The sequence below is a fragment of the Capra hircus genome, chromosome 7 (genome assembly GCF_001704415.2).
Source record: "Capra hircus breed San Clemente chromosome 7, ASM170441v1, whole genome shotgun sequence".
In the NCBI taxonomy this organism is placed as follows: Eukaryota; Metazoa; Chordata; class Mammalia; order Artiodactyla; family Bovidae; genus Capra; species Capra hircus.
This window is the reverse complement of record NC_030814.1, coordinates 98409050-98435273: the sequence shown is the minus strand read 5'-3', so window position 1 is coordinate 98435273 and position 26224 is coordinate 98409050. Positions and strand designations below refer to the sequence as shown.

The window sequence follows — 26224 nt, the reverse complement described above, 5'->3', positions numbered from 1 at the left end:
CATCCCCTGCATTGGAAGCATGGAGTCTTAATCATTGGACCACCAGGGAAGTCCCACAATTAATTTCTAATCCAAAGGTCAGGAAAGCTTTAATTGTGGAGATGACATGTGAGTCTGATCCTAGATGATGCATAGATACTCACCTGGTACAGAAGGAATGGCATCCAGAAAGGAACCCCACGTGGACAAAGGCAGGGAGGGCTATCTGGGCTTGTTCCTCCACCTCCCCTTAACGTGTGGCTCTTTTGCATCCAGGTTATAATGAACGTGGTCCAGATGAGCCTCCTACAAGTAGGTATCTTTTCATCCACTGTCCATTTCAGCCTCCAGTGGTCTTGAGCCTAACTTTTCTTCTCACTGACAAAGGGAGCTTGCCTCAGACTCAGGTTGTGTCTCTTGAACGTGGACAAAGTGTCAGTGAGAAAGGATGATGAGTCCTTGGTCTCTTTTTGGGACCCACAGCCATGGTATTGGCATTCCGAATTTTCCACACCCTTCTGGGTTAGAGGAAGAAATTTGAACGAGCATTCCCTACAGTAATAAGGGTTGAGGTCATATAATGACCTTGTAGTCTCTGCCTCGTGATAACAAAATCTTTTATAGGAGAGGCAGAAGCGGTCATAGTGTCAAAGTGCAAGCTCTAGTGGCTACTCAGCAGTTTGGCCATATTTGTCCATTCACACTTGTAATGACCACTTTACCTACCTTTTCACCAATCCTTCCTCTGTCCTCCCAGTTATACCTGCTCTCGGACCTCTTCCTCCCTTCCCCCTTCCCTCCCTTTCTTCCTTCCATCCATCCACCCATCTGTCCATTCATCCATCCAACCATCCTTCTGCCTATACACCTGTTTTTCCTTCTTTCCTTCTGCACCTCCATCTGTCTCTCAACTTTTCTTCCTTGTGTTTATCCTTCTCTCCTCTTTGATCCTCCTTTTGTCCATTCTTCTTCTGATCCATCCAGGTATCCCATCCGTCTGTCCATATTTCTGCCCTTCCATCTGTCTGTCCTCTTTGTTTAGCCTCTCTCTCGTTTACCCACTCTCTTGGGTTCATTTCACTCACAGGTTTGTTCATCCCTCTACTTACACAATGATTCCTTTGCTCTCACTCATTAATGGTAGACCTATGAATGGTTGTCCTTGGACAACCACTTATACAGCCCAGGTGAGTCTGGGGGGCTTCTCCAAGTCTCAGGATGGGCTGTGTTCCTCCCTTATACCTCCCCTTTCCACAGCTTCCACACCAGCTACCATGTTCCTTCCCACTTCACCATCACCTGTGCAACCGGAATCCACCACAGGTATTGGAGGCCCCTTTTCCTTCCCAAGAGAAGCTCTCCAGCCCCACACATCCACCAGCCAATAGTAACATAGAATCTGGGAGGCCAGGGTGTGCAGTTCTGGCTTTAGGGCCATCACGCTTATCTCAAAGATTATACCAACAATTCAATCTGATGCTGGCCCTCATGGAGCCCCCACTCTTGTGAGACTAACAGACTATTATAATGTATGTCTTGGGGAAAGGCCCCTGGCACATTTAGAAGGGAAAGGCTTTCTGGAGAAACTTCCATATGACCTGAGTCTTTAAGTAAAAGTAAGAGCCATCCAGGCAAATAGGGAATGAGAATTTTCCTGGCTGGTGGGATTCCATGAGCAAAAATGTCAGTGGTCAAAAACAGCATAGCATATGGGGAGAACTGGGAGGAATTTGGTTTGCATGAAGTTTAAAGCTTAAGCTGGAGTAGATGGATCCCTTAGTTGCTCAGTCACATCTGACTCTTTGTGACCCCATGGACTATAGCCCACCAGGCTCCTCTGTCCATGGACTTCTCCAGGCAAGAATACTGGAGTGGGTAGCTATCCCTTCTCCAGAGGTTATTCCAGACTCAAGGACTGAACCTGGGTTTCCTGCATTTCAGGCAGATTCTTTACTGTCTGAGCCACCAGGGAAGCCCTGGTGTAGATGAAGCAAATGGACACATTAGGCTAAAAGGTTGGCAAGAACCAGATTAAGAAGGACTTTGAGTGCCAGATCAAAAAAATTGAACTTATGCTGAAGGCCATAGGGAGCCACATGTGGTCCTAGAACAGTGGTGACAAAAGTCAGGTTTTTATTTAAGAAGATTTCTTCTAGTGTTCGGTGTAGAGAACATCCTTTAGTAAGGGCATCCAGTGAGGCTGCTGGGGTGTCAGTCCAGGTCAGAGAAGATAAGACCTGAGCTGTGACAGGGATGGAGAGAGGGGATGTATGGAGGAACCGTTCTGCAAGCACAGCTGGTGTTAACTGGAGATGAGGGAGAAGGAGCTGAACAGATAACACTGGTTTTGACTTGGTGGGTGGTAGTGCTACTGGAAGACAACCAAATACAAAGAATATGGAACTCTGATGTGGTTCCAGGTCGGCTCTCAGTGATAACCATCTATCCCCCTCTCTTATTGCAGCTATGGGATACAACCTGAAGACCCTCACACTTAACTTCACCATCTCCAACCTTCCATACTCATCAGACATGAGCAATGGCTCCGCGATGTTCAACTCCACCAAGATGATCCTGCGTCACCTGGTGAGATGCTGGTCCCAGCAACCACTGGTGGGATCACTCCCATGTATCCTCTGCCCCAGTGCCTGTCTTTTCTGCTCATCATCTTTCTCCTACCTCCCCAGCTTGGATCCTTGTTCCAGAAGAGCAGCTTGGGCCCCTTCTACTCAGGTTGCAGACTGATCTCCCTCAAGTAAGACCTTTTCCTGAGTATTTGCCAGTAAAGACCACTTTTGGTGTCCACCCCTCTCTCAGTCTTCCCACTGACCTCTCACTTGCTTCTCCCTCTTCTGGGCCCCATGCCCAGAGGTTTCAGGACCTCTTTCTTGAGTTCCCACCTCCCTCTCCCTAGACCTGAGAAGGATGGTGCAGCCACCAGCGTGTATGTCGTCTGCACCTACCACCCTGACCCCATGGGCCACAGGCTGAACATAGAGCAGCTTTACTGGGAGCTGAGCCAACTGACCCATGGTGTCACCCAGCTGGGCTTCTACACTCTGGTCAAGGACAGCCTCTTCATCAATGGTGAGTGTTTATGCTAAACTTGGATTAGCAGCGATCACTGCTTGTCCCTGTTCTATTTTATTTCTTCTTGAACAAGTCAGCCCAAGTTCTATCTGGGGAGCACCTTCCAAACCTCCATGAGATTGGTCTTCCTTGTTAGTTCAGGAAAATAGCATGAAATTCTTTGACCAAATGAATGTCAATGAATTTTCATTCAAAACCAAAATGTCTAACCCATGGGATTTCTTGGGACTGAAGTTCAATGCAAGGTTCTTCCATGGCAGTGGTTCTTACCTGGGGGTGATTTCTGCCCCACTGAGAGATACTCAGCAGTGTCTGGAGACATTTTTGATTACCACAGTAGGGGAGGGTGCTCCTGGCATCTAGTGGATAAAGGCCAAGAATGTAACCAATATCCTTCAAGGCACAGCAGACCCTCACCACCAAGAATTATATAGCCTCAAATTTCAGTAGTTCTGAGGATGAGAAACCCTGCTGAACATGGTCCCATTGTTCCTAACTGAGCACCAGACCAACACTTATCACATGCATGCGTGCTCAGTTGCATCAGTCATGTCCAACTCTTTGCAACCCCATGGACTGCAGCCTGCCAGGCTCCTCTGTCCATGGGATTCTCCCGGCAAGAATACTGGAGTGGCTTGCCATGCCTTCCTCCAGGGGATCTTCCAGACCCAGGGATCGAACCCAGGGCTCTTATGCATTGGCAGGCGGGTTCTTTGACTAGCACCACCTGGGAAACCCAACACTTATCACACTTCACAGCAATTAATTAATGGTCCAACTCTACAGAATTAGTATTTGTTTAACATGGCACTGGATCCTGTTCTTAATATGTTGATACACTGTAATACACAATGAATCAGTGAACAAACGAAAGTTGAGTATCTCAGTCCTAATATTTGGGGATCGATTGCAATTCACATTCATTCATTCAACAAACTTATATGTGTGACCATTCTGTACCAAACCATATTCTGGGCATGGAGATAGAATACACAAGTTTTATTCCTGAAAAAGTCATAATCAAGGGAATTAAAGATTACTTAGGGACACAAGTAAGGTAAGTCAGAAAGACAAAGGCAAATACCATATGACATAACTTATATGTGAAATCTAAAATAGGACACAAATGAAACTATGTATGAACAGAAACAGACTCGCAGAGAACAGACTTATGGTTGCCAAGCAGGAGGGGAATGAGGGAGAGATCCAGTGGGAGTTTGGTTAGCAGATGCAAACTATTGTATATAGCATGGGTAAACGACAAGGTCCTAGTTTATACCACAGGGAACCATATTCAATATCCTGGGATAAACCATAATGGAAAAGAATGTGAAAGATAAATATATAACTGAATTACTGTGCTGTACAGTAGAAATTGGGCTTCCCTGGCGGCTCAGCAGTAAAGACTCTGCCTGCAATGCGGGAGACCTGGGTTCGAAGATCCTCTGGAGGAAGGCATGGCAACCCAGTATTCTTGCCTGGAGAATCCCATGGACAGAGGAGCCTGGTGGGCTACAGTTCCCAGGGTCGCAAAAAGTCAGACACAACTGAGGTGACTGAGCACGCGCGCGTGCACAGTAGAAGTTAACACAATATTGTAAATCAGCTGCACTTCAATAAAATAAACTGGGGACACAGAAAAGGCAGAGACACTATTATTAACAGGGTGCCATGGGAGTGCACGGGCAGGGCAAGTCAAGGAGTGCTTCCTGGAGGAGGAGATTATGTGCCTGAAACTATAGTAGGCATTGGACATGATAAGAACAAGACAGATGAGGGCCTGCTCTTATTGAGCTCCATCTCAATGGGCTCCTGAAGTAGGAATAGGAGTTTTCCTGGAAAAGAGGAAGGTGGAAGAGCATTCCAGGAAGCAAGAACTGCATAAGCTCAAGCAGAAAAGCTCAGCTCAGGAAATTTCTTATAAAATTCCAGTTTTCCTCCTCTATGGGGTGACTTTCCATTCATGAGCCCCTAAAGTCTCCAATATATGGACCTGATTTTGATTATGATGGTAGGTAGGGTATCCCCTGGGCCACCATGTCTCTATGCTAAAAGCCGAGTCTTTGTCTGTCTTTTCTTCCTCTCTGTGGCTCCAGGCTATGCACCCCAGAGTTTATCTATCCAGAGGGAATACCAACTAAATTTCCACATCATCAACTGGAATCTCAGCAACCCAGACCCCACATCATCAGAGTACATCGCCCTGCTGTGGGACATCAATGACAAGGTGGGGGTCTTTCTCACCCCTCCGATCTCTCCTTACCCTGAGTGCCCCTCTTATTCCTCAGCCTGACATGCATCTATTTTTCTAAGCTGTTCCCCTTCCGTTTTTATTATTATTATATTTTTTTTTTGGTTGTGCTAGGTCTTCATTGCTGCACTCGGGCTTTCTCTAGTTGCGGCAAGCAGGGGTTACTCCTTGTCGTGGTGCGTGGGCTTTTCATTGCGGTGGCTTCTCTCGTTGTGGAGCACAGGCCCTCGGTGTACAGGCTTCAGTAGTTGTGACTCCTGGGCTCCAGAGCATGGGTTCAGTAGTTGTGGGATAGTCTAAGCTGCTCTGCAGAATGTGGAATCTTCCCTAACCGGGGATCGAATCCATATTCCTTACATTGGCAGGTGAATTCTTACCCACTGAACCACCAGAGAAGTCCTGCCCTGCATCTGTTAAGTGATTGTTTCAACTCTTCCCTTTACCTACATGTTCTAGGTTATTTCAATTCCAGAGTTGGTACCCTAGCTGCCTCCCCACTTTTCAGATAGGAAAATTGAGGCTCAGAAAAGGGAACATTGTGCCTAAGGGCGCACAGTGGAGTTAAGGGCAGAACCAGGATCAGAACTCAGGTCTCCCTTGCTTCAAGACCTATGTCTGTTCCTCTGGCTCCAGTGGCCCCCTCCAGCCCCAAGAGACCTCCCTCTCACCCAGCCTCCCTCCCCTTTATTCTAGGTCACCAAACTCTACAGAAGCAGCCAGCTACAAGATGTATTCCTCTCCTGCCTGGTCACCAACTTGACGTAAGTTGAGGAGACTGAAAGCATTGGCTGAGATGGCAGCTCAGGGCTCTGAGCACTGGCTGGCACACCCTTGGACTGGAAGTCATTGACATGGTGCCCATTCTTCCCCACATCCCTGACAACTTACCATCTCCTTCCATCTCCTTCCTTAGGTCTTTGGGGTACAGGAAAAGGGTTACCCTCATGGACCCACCATCTCCCTGCACCCACCTCCTTCTTGGGAAATACAACTTCTAGCTAATAGTAACCTAATAATATTTATCATGGCCAGGCTTCCTGTTGAGTACTTTCACGCATGATCATCTCGTTTCATTTGCTTAACATTCTCACATGAGAGATACAATATGTACATCCCCATGTTCACATGGGAAAACTGAGGCATAGAAGTTGGGTTTGAACCCACATCTCTGAAGGATAAGTAGAGGCCTAGGATATCTATACTACAGAGAGGGAGGTTCATGGGACATGCTGCTGACTTTGAAAGTTAATCATTTCAGTTCTTTTGTCTTTAACATGGGGATAATTATAAAAATAGGCTTCCCTGGGGGCTCAGTGGTAAAGAATCCACCTGCCAATGCAAGAGACTTGGGTTTGATCTCTGGGTCAGGAAGAGCCCCTGGAGAAGGACATGGCAACCCACTCCAGTATTCTTGCCTGGAATATCCCACAGAGGAGCCCTATTGGGCTGCAGTCCATGGGGTCACAAAGAGTTGGATAGGACTTAGTGACTAAACAACAGATTATAATTATAGCTTCTACCAGAGTGATACGGAAGGACTGTGGAAGTCACTTCTTAGAGGTCCACGATAGACATTCATTATTGTTACTGTTATTGCTTCTCTTCTTAACTCCTAGAAGCTTTTCCCTTTTTGCTCAGGGTCTCTTCTCTTGCCTGGAGCAAGAAGGCAGTCAGATACTGCAGTGCTTACCCTTAAGTCTTTACCTCTACAAAGCAGGAACTCAGGACACACTGCTGGTGTTGGGTGCTGGCTGAGATCCCATGGTCTCTGTTCCCAGGTTGGATCCCATATCGGTCACCATCAAGGCCCAGTTCTCCTCCAGAGTGGACTCCAGCATGGTGAAGCAAGTATTTCTAGACAAGACCCTGAACGCCTCATCCCACTGGCTGGGTGCCACCTATCGGCTGACAGATGTGCACGTGACAGGTGGGACATAGAGTGGGGGGTATGGGGGGATATGTCCCCCCATAGAGTGAGGGACATAGAGTCCTGGAAAAGGTGTTTTTAAAAATTCTTTTGTTGTCGTTCAGTCGCCAAGTCCTGTCCAGCTGACTTTTTTATGACCCCATAAACGGCAGCACGCCAGGCTTCCCTATCCTTCACCATCTCCCGGAGTTTGCTCAAACTCACGTCCATTGAGTCAGTGATGCCATCCAACCATCTCATCCTCTGTTGCCCCCTTCTCCTCTTTCCATCAGTCTTTCCCAGCATCAGAGTCTCTTCCAATGAGTTGGCTCTTCGCATCAGGTGGCCAAAGTATTGGAGCTTCAGCTTCAGCATCAGTCCTTCCAGTGAATATTCAGGGTTGATTTCCTTTAAGGTTGACTGGTTTGATTTCCTTGCTGTCCAGGGGACTCTCAAGAGTCTTCTCCAGCACCACAGTTCAAAAGCATCAATTCTTTGGTGCTCAGCCTTCTTTATGGTCCAATTCTTCCATCTGTATATGGCTACTGTATATTCTTAGTCTTTTTAAAAATTTTCTTTCTCTTTGGCTGCGCTGGGTCTTCATTGCTGAGTGGGCTTTCTCTAGTTGCAGCGAGCAGGGGCTACGGTATAGTGGCAGTGTGCAGGCTTCTCATTGTGGTGGCTTCTCTTGTGAAGCACATGCTCTAGGCACTTGGACTTCAGTAGTTGTAGCTGTCAGGCTCCAGAGCATGGGCTCAGTAGTTGTGATGTGTACGTGGCCTTAGTTGCCCCACAGCATGTGGGATCTTTCCAGACCAGGGGGGTCCCTGCATTGGCAGGAAGAATCTTAACCACTGGACCATGAGGGAAGTCCAAAAGATGGTTTTGTGAAGGATAGGGCTTCTGGGTATGAGCGACATGGATAGAGGGTGCAGAGGAAAAAGGAGAGGCTTTCTGGAAGCCCATGCTGATGACTCATGGCAACGTCATCCAACAGGAGACAGGAAGAGAAAATACAGCAGTTGCAACCAACAGAATGATTATTTTACATGTCAGTTTTTCTAACCCAAAATGGGAAGGATCCTGGGTTTCCTTCTTAGGCTGCGGTTATGAGTCATACATCGGTTGATTCATTCATTTAGTCATTAAATGTATATATATGCCATGAAAATAAATAGGCACTGATGATACATTGTGATTGCTGCTATGACAGAGGAATTTCGAAAGTCTGTGGGAATTCCAAAGAAGGATTATACCGCTCTCTCTTGGAAAGTTTTCTAGAGGAAGTGATGAAGAAACAGATCTGAAGAATAGGACTTAGCTGAAGGGAAAAGATAGGGAGTTGAGCCACATGTGTCTGTAACCTACAAGATAGAGCATGTCATTGAAGGAGGATATAAGGAGTTTGGTGTGGCTGGAGCATACACCTTGACATAAGATGGGTGACAGCTGTGGCTAAAGATGTGGGCAGAGACTTTCCTGAGCACTGGAATGGTTTGGGGAGGAACATGGCACACTCATGGCACACTCAGAGTTCTGCTTTAGAAAGCTCATCCTCTGGTGATTGCCGTCTACCAGGACAATGAGTGGGGAGAGGGAGAAAGACACATTAGGGACCTAGATCAGCAAAGATGATGGATGCCCACTGGAATGGTCAACATCTGCCAGCTGCTCCAGAGAAAACTCCTCTTCCCCACAACCTAGTGAACTCTCACACTGCTTAGTGGACAGCTGGACAGGCAGACAGACAAATGGATTCAAGGTGGACACATGGTCTTCAGTAGCCAATTTTTAAAAACTTTTCCTTGAAGTGCAGGTGATTTACAATGTTGTGTTACCCTCTTCAATACAGTAAAACAATTCAGTTATACATATATATGGGTTTTCCAGGTGGCTCAGTGATAAAGAATCTGCCTGCTAGTGCAGGAGACATGGCTTTGATCCCTAGGTTAAGCAGACCCTGGAGAAGGAAATGAAAACCCACTCCAATATTCCTGCCTGGGAAATCCCATGGACAGAGGAGCCTGGAAAGGCTGCAGTCCATGGTGTCGCAAAAGAATCGGACATGGCATAGTGATTAAACAAGAACATACGCACATATGTATTTTCCTTTTTCATATTCTTTTCCATTAGAGTCTGTCACAGACAACTGAATATATTAATAGTTCCCTGTGGTATACAGTAGGACCTGTGGTTTATCCATGTTATATATAATAGCTTGCCTCTGCTAATCCCAAACTCCCATTCCCTCCCTCCTCTATCTCCTCCCACCTTGGCAGCTACTAGTCCGTTTTCTATGTCTGTGAATCTGGTTTTGTTTAATAGATATGTTGATTTATATCATATTTTAGATTCTGCACACAAGTACTATCGTATGGTATTTGTCTTTCTTTTTCTGATTTATTTCACTTAGTATGATAATCTCTATGTCCATCCATGTTGCTGCAAATGTATTATTTCATTCTTTTTTTATTGTAGCCTACTTTTTGTGGGGAGGGCTGCCCTGGGTCTTCTTCATTGCACACACAGGCTTTCTCTAGTTGCAACATACTGGCTTCTCTTTTGCATCAAGTGGGCTTAGTTGCCCCACGGTATGTGAGATCTTAGTTCCCAGACTAGGGGTCAAATCCCCATCCCCTGCATTGCAAGGCAGATCTTTAACCACTGGGGGACCAGAGAAGTTCCTGTAACCCACTTTTAAAAACCCAGCTCAGTCCACAGTGCCAGGAATAAGTAGACTGACTCTAATGACTTCTTTGTTGAAAACTTCCCCTGATGGGAACTTTCACTTTCCTTTTATTCTAGAAGTGGAGCCATCAATTCATCTACCAACAGACCAATCAACGATCAGTCCCAGTTTCCAGGAAGTCCAGCTAAATTTCACTGTCACCAACCTATTCTATTCTCAGGACATGAAGCAGCCAGACACTCCCAAATACCAGAGAAACAAGAGAAATATTGAAGATGCGGTAAGAATGGGCTTCTGTGCCCACTCTGTTCCTCTGCAGAGACTGACCTATGGACACTGAAGAGTCAGAGGGTGACCTTTGTTTTTAGTGTGCACACTTACATTTTTTTTTTCAGTTTGGCATCTGGACATTTCTAAATTTTCTTTATTTTTTATTATTTTATTTTGGTGGTGCTGGGTCTTCGTTGCAGCACATAGACATCTGTAGTTGTGGCACATGGGCTCCAGAGTGCATGGGCTCAGTGGCTGCAGCCTGTGGGCTTTGCTGCCGTGCAGCATATGGGATCTTAGTTCCCCATCCAGGGATCAAAACTGTATCCCCTGCATTGGAAGGCAGTTCTTAACCACTGGACCACCAGGGGAAGTCCCCTGGACATTTTTTTTTAATTGAAGTATAGTTGATTTACAATACTGGGTTAGTTTCAGATGTACAACATAGCAATTCATATATGTATATATATATATCCTTCTTCAGATTATCTTCAATTGTAGGTTATTATAAAATATTATGTATAGTTCCCTGTGTTATGCAGTAGATCTTTGTTGGTTATCCAGAAGATGACTTCTTTTTTTAATAGTTCATAAATAGCTGCCTTTTACAAATGAAGAGACAGCCATTGAAGGTTTCAATTACTAGCCCAAGTAATATCCTGGAACAGGACATGCTTTGGTGTACATACCTGGGCTCGTTTTTCTTTTCTTTCTTGTTTTCTTGGTTGCACTGTATAGCATGCAGGGTCTTCGTTCCCTGCCCAGGGATGGAACCCATGCCCTCTGCAGTGGGAGCAGGGATTCTTTACCATTTGACCGACAGGAAAATAAATGAATAAACAAATGGGGCAGTGTACTCATTGGCTAATTGGCATTCTCCAGTGCCACAGAGTCATGGATTCTGACCTAGGAAATGTTGCCCTACCTTTCAGCTCAACCAGCTCTTCCGAAACAGCAGCATCAAGACTCATTTTTCTGACTGTGAAGTTTCAGCATTCAGGTGAGTTCCAGCTCAGGACCTGATCACTTTGGAGACTCGCACTGTCCTTTAGAAGTGTCCCCACTGCTGTAGTCTTTCAGTTCCTAGCTGTTACGGAAGAGAGCCCTAGGAACATAGAGCTGTTACCTAAACACTGGGGCTTCCCCGGTGGCTCAGTGGTCAAGAATCTGCCTACCAATGCAGGAGCTGTAGGAGACACCCGTTCGATCTCTGGAGGAGGAAATGGCAACCCACTCCAGTATTCTTGCCTGGGAAATCCCATGGGCAGAGGAGCCTGGCGGGCTACAGTCCATGGTGTTGCAGAGTTGGACATGACTGAGCGACTAATGCTTTCAGTTTTCTGCCGTATAACAATGCAAATCAGTCATAATTATACCTATATTCACCTCCCTCTTAAGAACACTGTTCTAATGAAAGAGATCAGTCACAAAAGACCACACAGCATGTGATTCTATTTACATACATGTCATATAAATGGAATGCCTATTGTCCAGAAGAGTAAATCCCCAGAGGGAGAAAGGAAATTGTTTGCTAAGGGATGGGAGTGAGGGAAGAATGAGGAGGATCCATGCTAATGAGTCAACTGGTTCTAACCTTACGGTTGTCACAGTTACTGAGTCCTTTGTGAGAGTGGAATGAGAACTGTGCAAGCTATAATGCCATAACGTTGACTCTATTTACCAAGATGCAAACATTTTTTTCTTACCTGAATGCTGCTTGGCTTGTTGCCAGCCTTTAGTTCATTTCCAGACTTCTGGAAAAGTTGATTTTGGCCATGTTTACCAGTATTCTCATTGTTTTTACAGATTTTCAGGAGTCCTTACTCTAGCATTTCAAAATGTTCTCGTTGTGCTTATTTCTTTATAAATTAATCCAATTAAATAAAATGAGACATTTAGTTTCTCACTTAACACTAGTCATGTTTCTTTTTGAGGCAAATTTGATTTCTTTCTTTCTGGTTTGCTTTCATAATGTGCAGATTAACCCTTTTTTTTAATATTTGTTATCTGACTGTCCATGGAATTCTCCAGGCAAGAATACTGGAGTGGGTTGCCATTCCCTTCTCCAGGGGATCTTCCCAACCCAGGGGTTGAACCTGGGTCTCCCACATTGCAGGCAGATTCTTTACCGTCTGAGCCACCGCCGCGTCTTAATTGCAGCATGCAGAATCTGTTTTAGTTGTGGCATGCAGACTCTGAGTTGTGGCATATGGGATCTGATTCCCTGACCCGGGATCGAACTCAGGCCCCCTGCATTGGGAGCACAGAGTCTTAGCCACTGGACCACCAGGGAAGTCCCATAGTAGCCATATTTTAAGTGCTTGGTAACAAGGGGCAAATAATGACTGCACTGGATCCTGCAGACACAAATGTTTACATCATTGCAGAAAGCTCTCCTGGACAGGGCCAGCAGAGAACCTAGAATTGGGGTAGAACTCCATGTACTGGTATCCTTCCAGGTCTGTCCCTCCAAGCAACCACACTGGGGTTAACGCTCAGTGTAACTTCGCATTTTTGGCTCGGAGTCTGAACCGAGTTGTCATCTATGAGGAATTCCTGCGTCTGACCAAGAATGGCACTCAGCTGCAGAATTTCACCCTGGACAGGAACAGTCTCCTTGTGGATGGTAAGACTCCCCGATCATTGGGGCAGGAGTGAGGGCTTCCAACTTCCTCACATGGGGGCTCTCCTGGGAGTCTGGAGACCTGAGGATGAGCCAGCATTGAACTTTCCCAGGCTGGCAGAGGTGGCACAGTCTCCCAGACTTTATCCATCACTGAGGGAGAAGAAATGATACCCAGTGGGACACAGGAGACACTTGCCATCTCTCCTAGACAGCATAATGCAGTAGAAATTTCTTAATGATGGAAATGTCCTATATCTGTACTGCCCAGAGGATACATCACATGAGACTCCTGAGTATATGTGAAGTATGATTGTTGTGACTGAGGACTTCCCTGATAGCTCAGTTGGTAAAGAATCTGCCTGAAACACAGAAGACCCTGTTTGATTCCCGGGTCGGGAAGATCTGCTGGAGAAGGGGTAGGGTAGACTACCTACTCCAGGATTCTTGAACTTCCCTGGTGGCTCAGCTGGTAAAGAGTCCACCCGCAATGTGGGAGACCTGGGTTCAATCCCTGGGTTGGGAAGATCCCTTGGAAAAGGAAAAGGCTACCTACTCCCAAATTCTGGCCTGGAGAATTCCATGGACTATATAGACCATGGACTCACAAAGAGTCAGACACGACTGAGCAACTTTCACTTTCACTTATTGTGACTGGCTTTTATGGTTACTGAATTTTAATATACAGAGTGCCAGATTTTTTAAAACTTCACTTCATTAAAATTAATTTTAATTTAAAATGGTACTTGTCGCTGCTTATATCACACAGCACATCTTAAGAATTTGCCTGGGGAGGAGAGATGGGAAGGAAGATCCAAGAGGGAGGGGGCCATATACATATATTTATGGTTGATTTATTTCGTTGTGAGGCAGACAGTAGTACAACATTGTAAAGCAATTTTACTCCAATTAAAAGGAATACTTCAATTAAATTCAGAAATAAATAAAATTAAAAAGAAAAAAGATTTAGGCTAGGGAGAGGTGGTACAAGCAAGGGGGGCCTACAACCTTCCCCTAGTCAGTGCCAATCACTTCTCATACAGTTTATGTTGCAGTTGGAAATAACAAGAATAGGCAGTTGAAAACAATGAATTATTTGATGTGAACCAACCCACACTTAGGAGTGGTAATCAGAAGGCTTCCTAGAGGAAATTACAGTCTAGGTGAATCCTGGAAAATAAGCATTAAAAAAAAAAATTCAGTAAAGGGAAAAGGGAGTGAATGTGTTCACAGGCAGAGGGCTTTTGAGCAGGAATTTATAAATTTAGAGAGATCCCATGGTCTTGTCAACTCCTATGACCCATTCTCCCCTCCACTAGCATAAGATAGTTCAGTCCATCACCAGTCATCCATCCATTCCCAGAGGTATGATTTGAAATATCACACTCTTGTAGTGTGATTGTGGCTTTGTTATTATGTAGTAAGTATCCTCATTTTCCAGTGATGCAAACTAAAATGGGGTGAAACATTATGTCTACATGACTTTAATATTTCAGTAGAATTATGGAGAAGGCAATGGCACCCCACTCCAGTACTCTTGCCTGGAAAATCCCATGGACAGAGGAGCCTGGTGTGCTGCAGTCCATGGGGTCGCTGAGAGTTGGACACGACTCAGTGACTTCACTTTCACTTTTCACTTTCATGCATTGGAGAAGGAAATGGCAACCCACTCCAGTGTTCTTGCCTGGAGAATCCCAGGGACAGCGGAGCCTGGTGGGCTGCCGTCTATGGGTCGCAGAGTCGGACACGACTGAAGCGACTTAGCAGCAGCAGCAGCAGCATGGGATGAAACAAGTGTGGCAGGTGTTAATAAGTTATACATACATGCATGCTTATTAAGTCATTTCAGTCATGTCCAACTCTGCGACTCTGTGAATTATAGCCCACCAGGCTCCTCTATCAGTGGGATTCTCCAGGCAAGAGTGGGTTGTCCTATCCCTCTCCAGGGGATCTTCCTGATGCAGGAATCAAACCCTCATCACTTCCATCTCCTGCATTGGCAGGCAGGTTCTTTATACTAGCGTCACCTGGGAAGCCAAATACCTATCCACTAGGTATGATATTGTTTGGTAGCTTAGTGGTAAAGAATCTGTCTGCTAATGGAAGAGACTCAGGTTCAATCCCTGGGTGGGGAAGATCCCCTAGAGAAGGAAATGGCAACCCACTCCAGTATTCTTGCCTAGAAAATCCCACAGACTGTAGCCCGCCAAGCTCCTCTGTCCATAGGAGCCTGATGGGCTACAGTCCATGGTGTCACAAAGAGTCAGACACGACTTAGTGACTAAACAACAAATATTATTGTTTTAGCTGGTGACATAAATATTGTTACTTCTAGATGATGGATGTTTATGACGTGGTTCTATTTGCCTGTATATTTGAAAAGTTTTATTTAAAAAAGTAAAACACACTCACATGTATTCTCCATTTCATTCACTTTCAGGGTATTCTCCCAACAGAAATGATGTCGTGACTGAGAATTCTGGTAAGCTTCAAAGATGCTGTAGCCCAGGGTGGAGAGGGAATATTCTGGTTCTCTGCCTCATTGAAAAAGAGCCACATACCCAGGGCACTGGATGATGATGAAAGTTGGTCAACCCAAGACTGGGACTTGGGCACAGTCAGGGTCAGTGGGCAGGGGGGCCGGGGGGGCGGGGCTGGGGGAAGCAGGGTCCCTGGAGGAATGATAGATGGTGTCTCACACAAGGACTTGTCTCCCCAGACCTTCCCTTCTGGGCCATCATCCTCATCTGCCTGGCAGGACTCCTGGTGCTCATCATGGGCCTGATCGGCTTTTTCCTGGTAAGCAAGGAGGTGTTGTCATCTTACTATCAGGTTGTAAGAGCTTTTTATATATTATAAGGACATGTCCTCTGCGGGGATGTGTTTTGCAGATATTTTCTCCGAGTCTGTGAGGGGTTTGCCTTTTCCTTTTCTTAACAACATTTGTCACTGGGGAAATGTAAATGAAAGTTATAAATGAGATACCATTATGCATGAGAAGGGTTAAAATCAAAATGATGATAAAAAATGTCAGTGAAGATATGAAGCAACTGGAACTCTCCTATAGTGCTGGTGAAAAATAGCTTGGGTGCATCTTTAAAAGTTACATTGGGTGCTCTATGGTGACCTAAATGGGAAAGTGAAAGTGTTAGTTGCTTCAGTCGTGTCCCACTCTTTGTGATCCCATAGACTGTAGTCCTGCCAAGCTCCTCTGTCCATGGAATTCTCCAGGCAAGAATACTGGAGTGGGTTGCCATTCCCTTCTCCACTAAAAGGGAAGGCAATCTAAAAGAGAGTGGATATATGCATACATGTAGTTGATTCACTTTGCTGCATGCCTGAAACTAACATAGCACTGTAGAGCAATTACAATAAAAATAAGTAAATGTCACATTGGGGTTAGTAGTCACACAGTGTTACATATAGAATGGATAAAAAACAAAATCCTACTGTTTAACACAGGGAACTATATCCAGTATCCTGGGATAAACCATAATATAAAAAAGAATATTTTTAAAGTATATATATATATATATACTGTAAATCAACTATACTTCAATTAAAAATAAATTTTCAAAGTTACATATATCTGTGCAACCATTCCCTCCTAGGAATTTGTCTAAGAGAAATTAAAACACATATCTATACAAAGACTTGTACACAAATGTTCTTAATAACATTTGCGCTAGTCAAAAACAAAAACAAACCAAGGAGTCCATCAACAGGTGAATGGGTAAACAGTGTGTGATATATTCACACAATTCAAAACTATTTAGCAATAATGCTGGATTATTAACATATACAGTGACAAATCTCAAAATAATTTGAATTTGAATGTGCTGAATGAAAGAAGTTAGATGAAAAAGAATACTTATTGTACGATTCCACTTATAAACAAACTCTGGAAAATACTAATTAATCTCTGAGGATAGAAATCAGATCAGTGGTTGTCTGGGAATAAGAATGTGTTTGTAAACAGCAGGGGAGGAAGAATTACAAAAGAACATGAGGGAAACTGGGGGAATAATGAGCATTCCTTATTTTGATTACAAGGATGGGTCAATAAGTTTATAATCCAAACTTATCAAATCATTCATTTTAAATGTATGCAGTTTACCTACAAATAGGATCCTTCTCAGGGCCTCCATTATCTTATATATCCCAGTCTAGTAACATTGTTTGTTCTCCAAAGGTTTCAAATAGGCATTTTTTCATTCTGTCTAAGTTTTCTAGCTATCTTTATAAGAAATTTAGTCCAAATTACTCGATGATGTATTACTAGAAGTTGAAGTCTATATAATCTTTACAATAATAGAAAATACTGAATAATATACTTTTTCATAATAATGTAAAAACTTACATGATTTTGTTCAAAAGCTAAAATATTTAGCATTTGTATTTTCTTTAGTAAAGTGAGTTGATTTAAAAAGTAATGCTGCAGGACTTTTCCTGGTGGTCCAGTGGTTAAGAATCTGCCTGCCAATGCAGGGAACATGGGTCCAACCCCTGGTCAGGGAAGATCCTACACGCTGCAGGGCAACTAAGCCCATGTACCACAACTACTCAGTCTGTGCTCTAGAGCTCAAGAGCTTCAACAAGAAGCCATTGCAATGAGAAGCGCATGCACTGCAATTAGAGAGCAGCCCTAACTCCCACTCAGTGCAACTAGAGAAAGCCCATGCACAGCAACAAAGACCAAGCACAGCCATAAATAAATAATTTTTTAAAGTACTGTCACATGTTACTAAGTGATCAGAATATGAAAAAAGGTACAGGAAATTTTTAAAGACAGTATTAATATTACTAAAACTGATTGATAAAGTCTAATATATAGACAACCAGTATTTATTAACAATTATGGTCCAATAGGGGCTTCCCTTGTAGCTCAGTCAGTAAAGAATCTGCCCACAATGCAGGAGACCAAGAGGTTCGATCCCTGGGTCAGGAAGATCCCCTGGAGAAGGAAATGGCAACCCACTCCAGTATTCTTGCCTGGAGACCACCACGGACTGAGCAGTCTGGCAGGCTACAGTGTATGGGGTCAAAAGACTTAGCAGCTAGACCACCATGATCTAATAATTTTAAATGTATATATATAACTTGGAATATATATTCCTTCTGATATTTGATTCCAAGTTTACAAGCAGATGCTGAAAGCTAATGAACCCACCATGCACACAACTGATCACATTTCAAGTAAATGAAAAAAAAAAAAAAACCTATATACTCATTCTTTGAAAGATGTCTAATTCTAATAAACTTTAAACTTTTTTAAAAATCTGTGCAGTTTACTATATCAGTTAAGCTGGGGTTAGGGAAAAGAGACAAGATATGAAGGGGATATCAGAAAAAAGGAACAAAAAAAAACAAATTTTTTTAAAAGATAAAAAAAGGGGCTATCAGAGAGAAAATGGTAGGAAAAAAGTGGAGAGTTAAAGGGAAGAAAGAAGAAAAAGAGGGGAAAGAGGGGAAAAGGAGAGGCCGAGAGAAAAGAGAAAACGGGAAGAGAGACACACAGGAGCAGCAGGTGTCCGTGGCTGCAGCCATGCCCTTCACCCGTAGCCTCCCACAGTTGACCAGACGACTGGTCCATTCTGAGCCCTCTGTTCACCTCGCAGGCCCGAGTCCACCAGCGGAAGAAGGAGGCGGACTATGAGGTTCAGCAACTACAGCCCGATAGCGTGGGCTATTACCTGCCACACCTGGACCTGAGGAAGCTGCAGTGACACCTGTTTCCCAGACAGTTTCCAGGGGAGGTTGGCTGGAACAGAAGCAAACCACGCTGGTCGGACACAACCTCCAGGCCTTTCTTGGCCTGGCCCCCACCTGGTTCACAGTGGACTGAGAGAAAAGGTCTCCCCTTCGATGTCCTGAAGACAACTGCAACTTCTGTCTGATGGGTTCACATCCTCAGGGACACCAGGATTGGTGAAATAGGCACAGACATGGCTAACGAACAAAATCGACATCCCGCTTAAGTGAGGTTTACCTTCCTAGTCACCCCCTGAACACCTCTCTCCTTGACTCCTGGGCAGCCATCACCCCATCTCCCTTCCTCCCTGTTCTGCATCCCCTTCCCCGAAGCCCTGACAGTCTCAAGTTCCTTGTGAACTACCTTATTCTCTGATGTTCAGATTCACCAGGATGTTCACTGACTCTTCTCCTTCATCACAGGTCCTCCAAGGTAGGAAATAGACTAAGAGGAATGAGTGGGTCAGCCATGATTCTGCACTCAGCCCTGGGACTTGGTATCTGGGAAGGCTGAATCCCAGAGTGGCAGCAAACTCTAGAGAGATAGAGTCTACTTTGAATTTGAAGATGAATAAAACTCAGGGGAAAGATCTGAGAGAAAAAATAAAGACAGTCCCTTTTTTTATTTATTTTTTTTCTGCACTGAATCTAACTGAAAGGCTAAAGCAGAGACTCCCCAACACGCTGCTCGAAGCATCCCGGGCATGATCCTAATACTGTAGATGCTCTGTTACTGTTTAATACCTCACTCTCAGAAATTGTAAATCCCAGACTTGCCTGGTGGTCCAGTGACTAGGACTCCATGCTCCCAGTGCAGAAGGCGCAGGTTCAATCCCTGGTCCAGAAACTAAGATCCTGCATGCTGTATAGCACAGCCAAAAAAACAAACCAAAAAACCCCACATGATTTAACTTCTGGGTATTAAGAACAATTAAGAAATTAGCTACATGACTAAAATCAAAACTAAAAAGAAAAGAAAAAAGAAAAATTTCCTGGCAGAAAAAACACCTGGATTCATATGTAGATAATCTTGACTCATAAAATATAATGAACAAAGGAAGAAAATTACAGAATTTACCTGAAAATTGATAATTATAATGGGTCATTTTCATAGATCCTCTCAAGAAATTAAAAACACAGTGTTTGTTAGCACGTGATGGGTTAGAGAATAGTTAATAAAATGTTTCTATGAAACAACTACCAAAGCATTCCTGTGGCAAAAAAAAAAAAAACAAAAACACATACTTCTTACATACAAACATAATTTATAACATATTGAGAGATTGTAGTCAACTACCAGAACAGGACACACCAACACAAGGAAGGAGTTTATTTTCACAAATAAATAAAAGATCAGGAGAAGGCAGCCGGCGTACAGTGCGGTAGAGAAACAAACTCCCTTGGTTTTTCACTGCATCACTGTAGATGTCACGGTGAATCAGGAAAACACCCTCGCTAGCACCATTAACAGCATAAGGCATTTGTTAAACACTTTAGACTTTAAATGGATATAATCTAGAGAAGAGGGGGATCAGACAATACTCCCAAACAGTGAAATCCAAAGTAGCTTCTTGGTGGACACAAGAGACCTGACAGGAAAATCCCAACTCCGATGGATCTTTGATGTGGATCTTGGGAAGACATCAGTGGAAACCTACAGCTCTACAAAAATGGAAGCCAAATACTGGTAGTGGTTTTGAGGTACTCTTGATTGGAAGGTCAAAGAATCCAAAATGATGGGCTAAAAGATAGTATCCTTAAGTGAAAGTCACTCAGTTGTGACTGACTCTTTGTGACCCCATGGACTGTTCTCCAGGCCAGAATACTGAAATGGGTAGCCGCTCCCTTCTCTAGGGGATCTTCCCAACCCAGGGATTGAACCCAGGTCTCCTGCATTGTGGGTGGACTCTTTACTAGCTGAACCACAAGGGAAGCCCGTATATGGGCGTCTCTCTTCATGTATGGTGCCTCCAAACTCTGACTAATGCCTTGTTTGCTTCTGCTTTCCAAATCCTATGCAAGTAAGGCTATCAGTGAATTCTAACACTGAACCATAAATAGGATGGATGCTAGAAAATTTTGTTTCTAACATTACACAGAGAATCAGATATCTGTCCCATCACAGGTCTCTCTTCTCAAAATCTATTCACCAAATACCAGCCAGAGGAAGGACAACAAGCAAAGGTCCAAATATAAAAACAATTATTCACATTAAAGTCTCAAAAAAAGGAGCTTTGTTGTTAAAGATAAAACACAGAAAACAGACTATAAAGACATCCACGAATTGTCCAGAATCCAGATATCCTGTAGGAAAATCCCAACAAATGACCACATTTTCCAGTTGCTTCTTAATACAGAATAAAATTATAAAAAATGAAACCTGACTACACACGCATCCGATATACATTTCAATTCACCCATGGATCCAATAGACTTTCCAATGGAGAGAGAAAATATTAGCTGATTCAAAGGAAAAGCACTACCTTTTAACCTCGTGTACTACTGTTGACTGGCTTCTCTGGTGGCCCAGTGGCAAAGAATGCACCTGCCAATGCAGGAGTCACAGGAGACACGGGTTCGATTGCTGGGTCGGGAAGACCCCGTGGAGCAACACAGTCCAGTATTCTCGCTTAGGAAATTCCAAGGACAGAGGAGCTTAGTGGGCAACAGTCGCAAAGAATCAGACATGACTGAGGAACTGAACAACTGCTGTTGACAGATGACTTGCGGAATTCCATCACCCCAGTACTCATGTGTGAGACTAACTAGTGGAAACTCACACTCTAGTGATGTAGTTCAAGCAAGAGGCTTGATAAACCCAATATATTTACAACCTGTTAAAACCAATTCTTTTGTGGTTGAAAGGTTTCTGGAACATTCAGTTCAGTTCAGTTTAGTCGCTCAGTCGTGACCGACTCTTTGCGACCCCATGAACCGCAGCACACCAGGCCTCCCTGTCCATCACCAACTCCCGGAGTTCACCCAAATCCATGTCCATTGAGTCAGTGATGCCATCCAACCATCTCATCCTCTGTCATCCCCTTCTCCTCCTGCCCTCAATCTTGCCCAGCATCAGGGTCTTTTCCAATGAGTCAGCTCTTCGCATCAGGTGGCCAAAGTGTTGGAGTTTCAGCTTCAACATCAGTCCTTCCAATGAACACCCAGGACTGATCTTTAGGATGAACTGTTTGGGTCTCCTTGCAGTCCAAGGGACTCTCAAGAGTCTTCTCCACCATAGTTCAAAAGCATCAGTTCTTCGGTGCTCTGGAACATTATACCCAGATTAATTTTCATCAAGCTATGAGTTTTCATGTTACTCACATTTGTAATTATTTCTGGTGGGAGTTTTAACATTTAACGATGAAGACCAACTGAAGTCTTTCCCACACTCTTTACAGTCAAAGGTTTTTACCCCGTGAGATGAGTCCTTTCATGCCTTCGGAAGGAAGTGGTATAATTGAAGGCTTTCCCGCATTCTTTACATTCATAGGGTTTCTCTCCAGTGTGAGTTCTCTCATGTCTTTGAAAACTCTGATACCACCTGAAAGTTTTCCCACATTCCGTACATGCATAGGGTTTCTCTCCTGTATGAGTCCTTTCATGGTTTTGTAAGGAACTGTATCCTCTGTAGGCTTTACCGCATTGTTTACATTCATAGGGTTTTTCTCTAGTGTGAGTTCTTTCACATGTTCGAAGATAACTGGGACACCTGAACACTTTATGACATTTTTTATACTCGTAGGGTTTTTCTCCAGCCTGATTTCTCTCATGTCTTCGAAAACTTTGACAACATCCGAGGGCTTTTCCATTGTTTACATTCGTAGAATATGAATTCTTCTGTGCGTTTCTATACAAGTATAATCTCTGCAGGTTTTTCCACACTGGTTACATTCATAGAGTTTCTCTCCAGTGTGTGTTCTTTCATGTATTCAAAGTGAGGTTGAACAACTAAAAGCTCCTCCACACTCCCTGTATTCACAGGGTTTCTCTCCAGTGTGGGTTCTTTCATGTTTTTGAAAGGAGGGATAATACTCGAAGGTTCTGCCACACTGTTTACATTCATAGGGTCTCTCTCCAGTGTTACTCCTTTGGTGTATTTGGAATGAACTGGGGGAAATAGCTGAAAGGTTGTTGTTGAACGAAAAAAGACACCAGGATTCTTGGCCCCCGGAGGAGAATTTAATCCGGGACCAGAGACAAGGCTTGCTCACTCAGAGCTTTGTGTAATAAAGTTTTATTAAAGTATAAAGGAGATAGAGAAAGCTTCTGACATAGGTGTCAGAAGGGGGCAGAAAGAGTACCCCCACCCATTAGTCTTCAGCTGGATGTTATATAGTCACTGCTGCTGCTGCTAAGTCACTTCAGTCGTGTCCGACTCTGTGTGACCCCATAGACGGCAGCCCACCAGGCTCCTCCGTCCCTGGGATTCTCCAGGCAAGAACACTGGAATGGGTTGCCATTTCCTTCTCCAATGCATGAAGATGAAAAGTGAAGTCGCTCAGTCGTGTACGACTCTTCACAACTCCATGGACTGCAGCCTACCAGACTCCTCTGCCCATGGGATTTTCCAGGCAAGAGTATAGTCACTGCTAAGTCACTTCAGTCGTGTCCGACTCTGTGCGACCCCATAGACAGCAGTCCACCAGGCTCCCTGGTCCCTGGGATTCTCCAGGCAAGAACACAGTCACTAGCAGTCTGTTAATAAAGGAATGTCTTAAAACTCAGAATGGCACCAGGCCCCTCACACCCATAAGATGCATTTTGGGATAATCTTGGCACCAAATGGTTCATCCTGGGCATAAAATGATTAACTTAAATATTGTAGAAGGACAGATTACCATACAAATAGTTTCCTTTACATAGATTAGGGCAACAATATCTGAGTATAAAATACTGGTTTGTTAAGTAGGTTCTGAGCCATTAGGCAGGGCCTACTTGAAGACACAGTTTGGGGTAAATTCATAGTACATTAGCATAGCTTAAGACAAACATTTCCATACAAAATGCATTGGTTATCTCAAGGTTTGAGAATAGTTAACTTCAGCCTTTGACTGTGTGGATCACAATAAACTGTGGAAAATTCTGAAAGGGATGGGAATACCAGACCACCTGACCTGCCTCTTGAGAAATCTGTATGCAGGTCAGGAAGCAACAGTTAGAACTGGACCTGGAACAACAGACTGGTTCCAAAGAGAAGGAGTATGTCAAGGCTGTATATTATCATCCTGCTTATTTAACTTATATGCAGAGTACATCATGAGAAACGCTGGACTGGAAGAAACACAAGCTGGAATCAAGATTGCCGGGAGAAATATCAATAACCTCAGATATGCAGATGACACCACCCTTATGGCAGAAAGTGAAGAGGAACTAAAAACCCTCTTAATGAAAGTGAAAGAGGAGAGTGAAAAAGTTGGCTTAAAGCTCAACATTCAGAAAATGAAGATCATGGCATCCGGTCCCATCACTCCATGGGAAATAAATGGAGAAACAGTGGAAACAGTGTCAGACTTTATATTCTTGGGCTCCAAAATCACTGCAGATGGTGACTGCAGCCATGAAATTAAAAGACGCTTACTCCTTGGAAGAAAAGTTATGACCAACCTAGATAGCATATTCAAAAGCAGAGACGTTACTTTGCCAACTAAGGTCCGTCTAGTCAAGGCTATGGTTTTTCCTGTAGTCATGTATGGATGTGAGAGTTGGACTGTGAAGAAGGCTGAGCGCCGAAGAATTGATGCTTTTGAACTGTGGTGTTGGAGAAGACTCTTGAGAGTCCCTTGGAATGCAAGGAGATCCAACCAGTCCATTCTGAAGATCAAGCCCTGGCATTTCTTTGGAAGAAATGATGCTAAAGCTGAAAGTCCAGTACTTTGTCCACTTCATGCGAAGAGTTGACTCATTGGAAAAGACTTTGATGCTGGGAGGGATTGGGGGCAGGGGGAGAAGGGGATGACAGAGGATGAGATGGCTGGATGGCAACACGGACTCGATGGACGCAAGTCTGAGTGAACTCCGGGAGATGGTGATGGACAGGGAGGCCTGGCGTGCTGCGATTCATGGGGTCGCAAAGAGTCGGACACAACTGAGCAACTGAACTGAACTGAACTGAACTGAGGTGAAACCAGGTGTCATTATAGCAACACAGTATTTTAAGAGAAACCTCCTTTTAAATTTGTATAGAGAAGGAAAAAAATATCGCTAGTTTGTTTCCTCCTGCCGCTTAAGAGAGATAAAAACGTCTGACACTTGCAGGCTATTTCCTCCATTTGGAGACCCCTGGCCTTCCTGCCTGTTACCCTCTCATTAACGCTTTCCCACACTGCTTACACTTATAAGGTCCAACTCCAGTATGAGTGATCAAGTGCATGCAAAGCCTTGCAAGAGCTCTAAAGGCTTTTCCACATTCCCTACATTCATAAGGTTTTTCCCCAGTATGAATTTTTTGATGTTTCTGAGAAGAACTGGGACAACTGAAGGCTTTACCACATTTTCTGCCTTGGTAGGGTTTTTCTCCATTGTTATTTCTTTTATGTATTTGGAAACCTATGTTAGAACTGAGTCTTACCACATGACTTATGTTCATAGCATTTCTCTCCTGTGTGAACTCTTTTGCATTTTGAAGGAGGGGTAATATCTGAAGGTTTTACGGCGTTGTTTACAGTCATAAGGTTTCTTTCTGGTATGAGTCTTTTCATGTATTCAGAGTGAACTGAGACAACTGAATGCTTTACTACATTTTCTACATTCATAGGATTTTTCTCCTGCGTGAGTCCTCTTTTGTGTTCGGAAAGGTTGATAATATCCATAGGCTTTTCCACAATGTTTACATTTATAAGGTTTCTCCCCAGTGTGGGTCCTTTCATGTATCTGAAGTGAAGCTGAAGAACTTTAAGCTTTCCCACAGCCTTTGCACTTATAAGAGGCGTTCCACTATGTGCTGGCATGTGTCTTTGCAAAGTTCTGAGTCATATGAAGGCTTTCCTACATTTCTTACATGTGTAGGTTTTTTCTCCACTGTAATTTATGTTTTTCAAAACACTGCAGGTAAGTAAAGGCTTTCCCACATACATTGCATTTATTCCCTCCATTTTCCTGATACTCGTGTGGCTTGTGTCCAGTGTGACTTCTGGTGGACCTGTTATGGGAGGAATGATGCATGAGGTCTTTTCCACATACTTTGTGTCCCCGTGGTCTTACTCTGATAAGAGTTTTCTTGTTCGGATTGCGATTTGGAATGAGGTTGACATTTTCTCCACAGGGACTATCCTCTTTACCTTCACAGATTCTCTCTGTCTTCTGACTTCTCCAAAAAAAAACAAGAAGGAAGTATTAATGATCTCTTTGTTAATGATTTTATATTGATTAAAAATGCTTCAGCTACACTTTTACAATTTATAGCAAAAGCATAGGTTTTTTTTCTATCACGTGTGAATTGTTCGAAATTGAATATACCAAGTACTCCACAAGAAGACTCACCAAAATGGTGATATTTATATATAGGGCTTATTAATACTGTTTCCAAGTGAACTATTTTGCAAACACTGAACATTATATCATATATAAGAAAGTAATTTGGTGAAAATTTTGAGGAGCAATACATTTGAAGCATGGGTTACCTTGTTTCTTTTTAAAATCTGGTACAATAACATAATTCTCATGTGA

The 26224-nt window shown here is 43.7% G+C and overlaps 1 protein-coding gene and 1 pseudogene across 2 annotated transcripts in view; one reads left to right on the top strand and one right to left on the bottom strand.

Moving 5' to 3' along the window:
* The window catches only part of LOC102173176 (mucin-16), an 87706-nt gene extending 67338 nt beyond the window's left edge, over window positions 1-20368 (top strand). Inside the window, exons 35-48 of one of the 2 annotated variants that reach the window (XM_018051283.1) lie at window positions 256-291; window positions 1237-1302; window positions 2444-2565; window positions 2667-2734; window positions 2894-3066; window positions 5166-5296; window positions 6014-6081; window positions 7099-7247; window positions 10032-10195; window positions 11118-11185; window positions 12645-12811; window positions 15249-15290; window positions 15528-15607; window positions 18427-20368. In XM_018051283.1, coding sequence (XP_017906772.1) covers window positions 256-291; window positions 1237-1302; window positions 2444-2565; window positions 2667-2734; window positions 2894-3066; window positions 5166-5296; window positions 6014-6081; window positions 7099-7247; window positions 10032-10195; window positions 11118-11185; window positions 12645-12811; window positions 15249-15290; window positions 15528-15607; window positions 18427-18534 — 1442 coding nt within the window. In that variant the 3' untranslated portion in view covers window positions 18535-20368. The remainder of the gene's footprint in view (window positions 1-255; window positions 292-1236; window positions 1303-2443; window positions 2566-2666; window positions 2735-2893; window positions 3067-5165; window positions 5297-6013; window positions 6082-7098; window positions 7248-10031; window positions 10196-11117; window positions 11186-12644; window positions 12812-15248; window positions 15291-15527; window positions 15608-18426) is intronic. The other variant, XM_018051284.1, reaches the window with a different exon arrangement.
* Window positions 22372-25632, bottom strand: LOC102172886 (annotated as a pseudogene).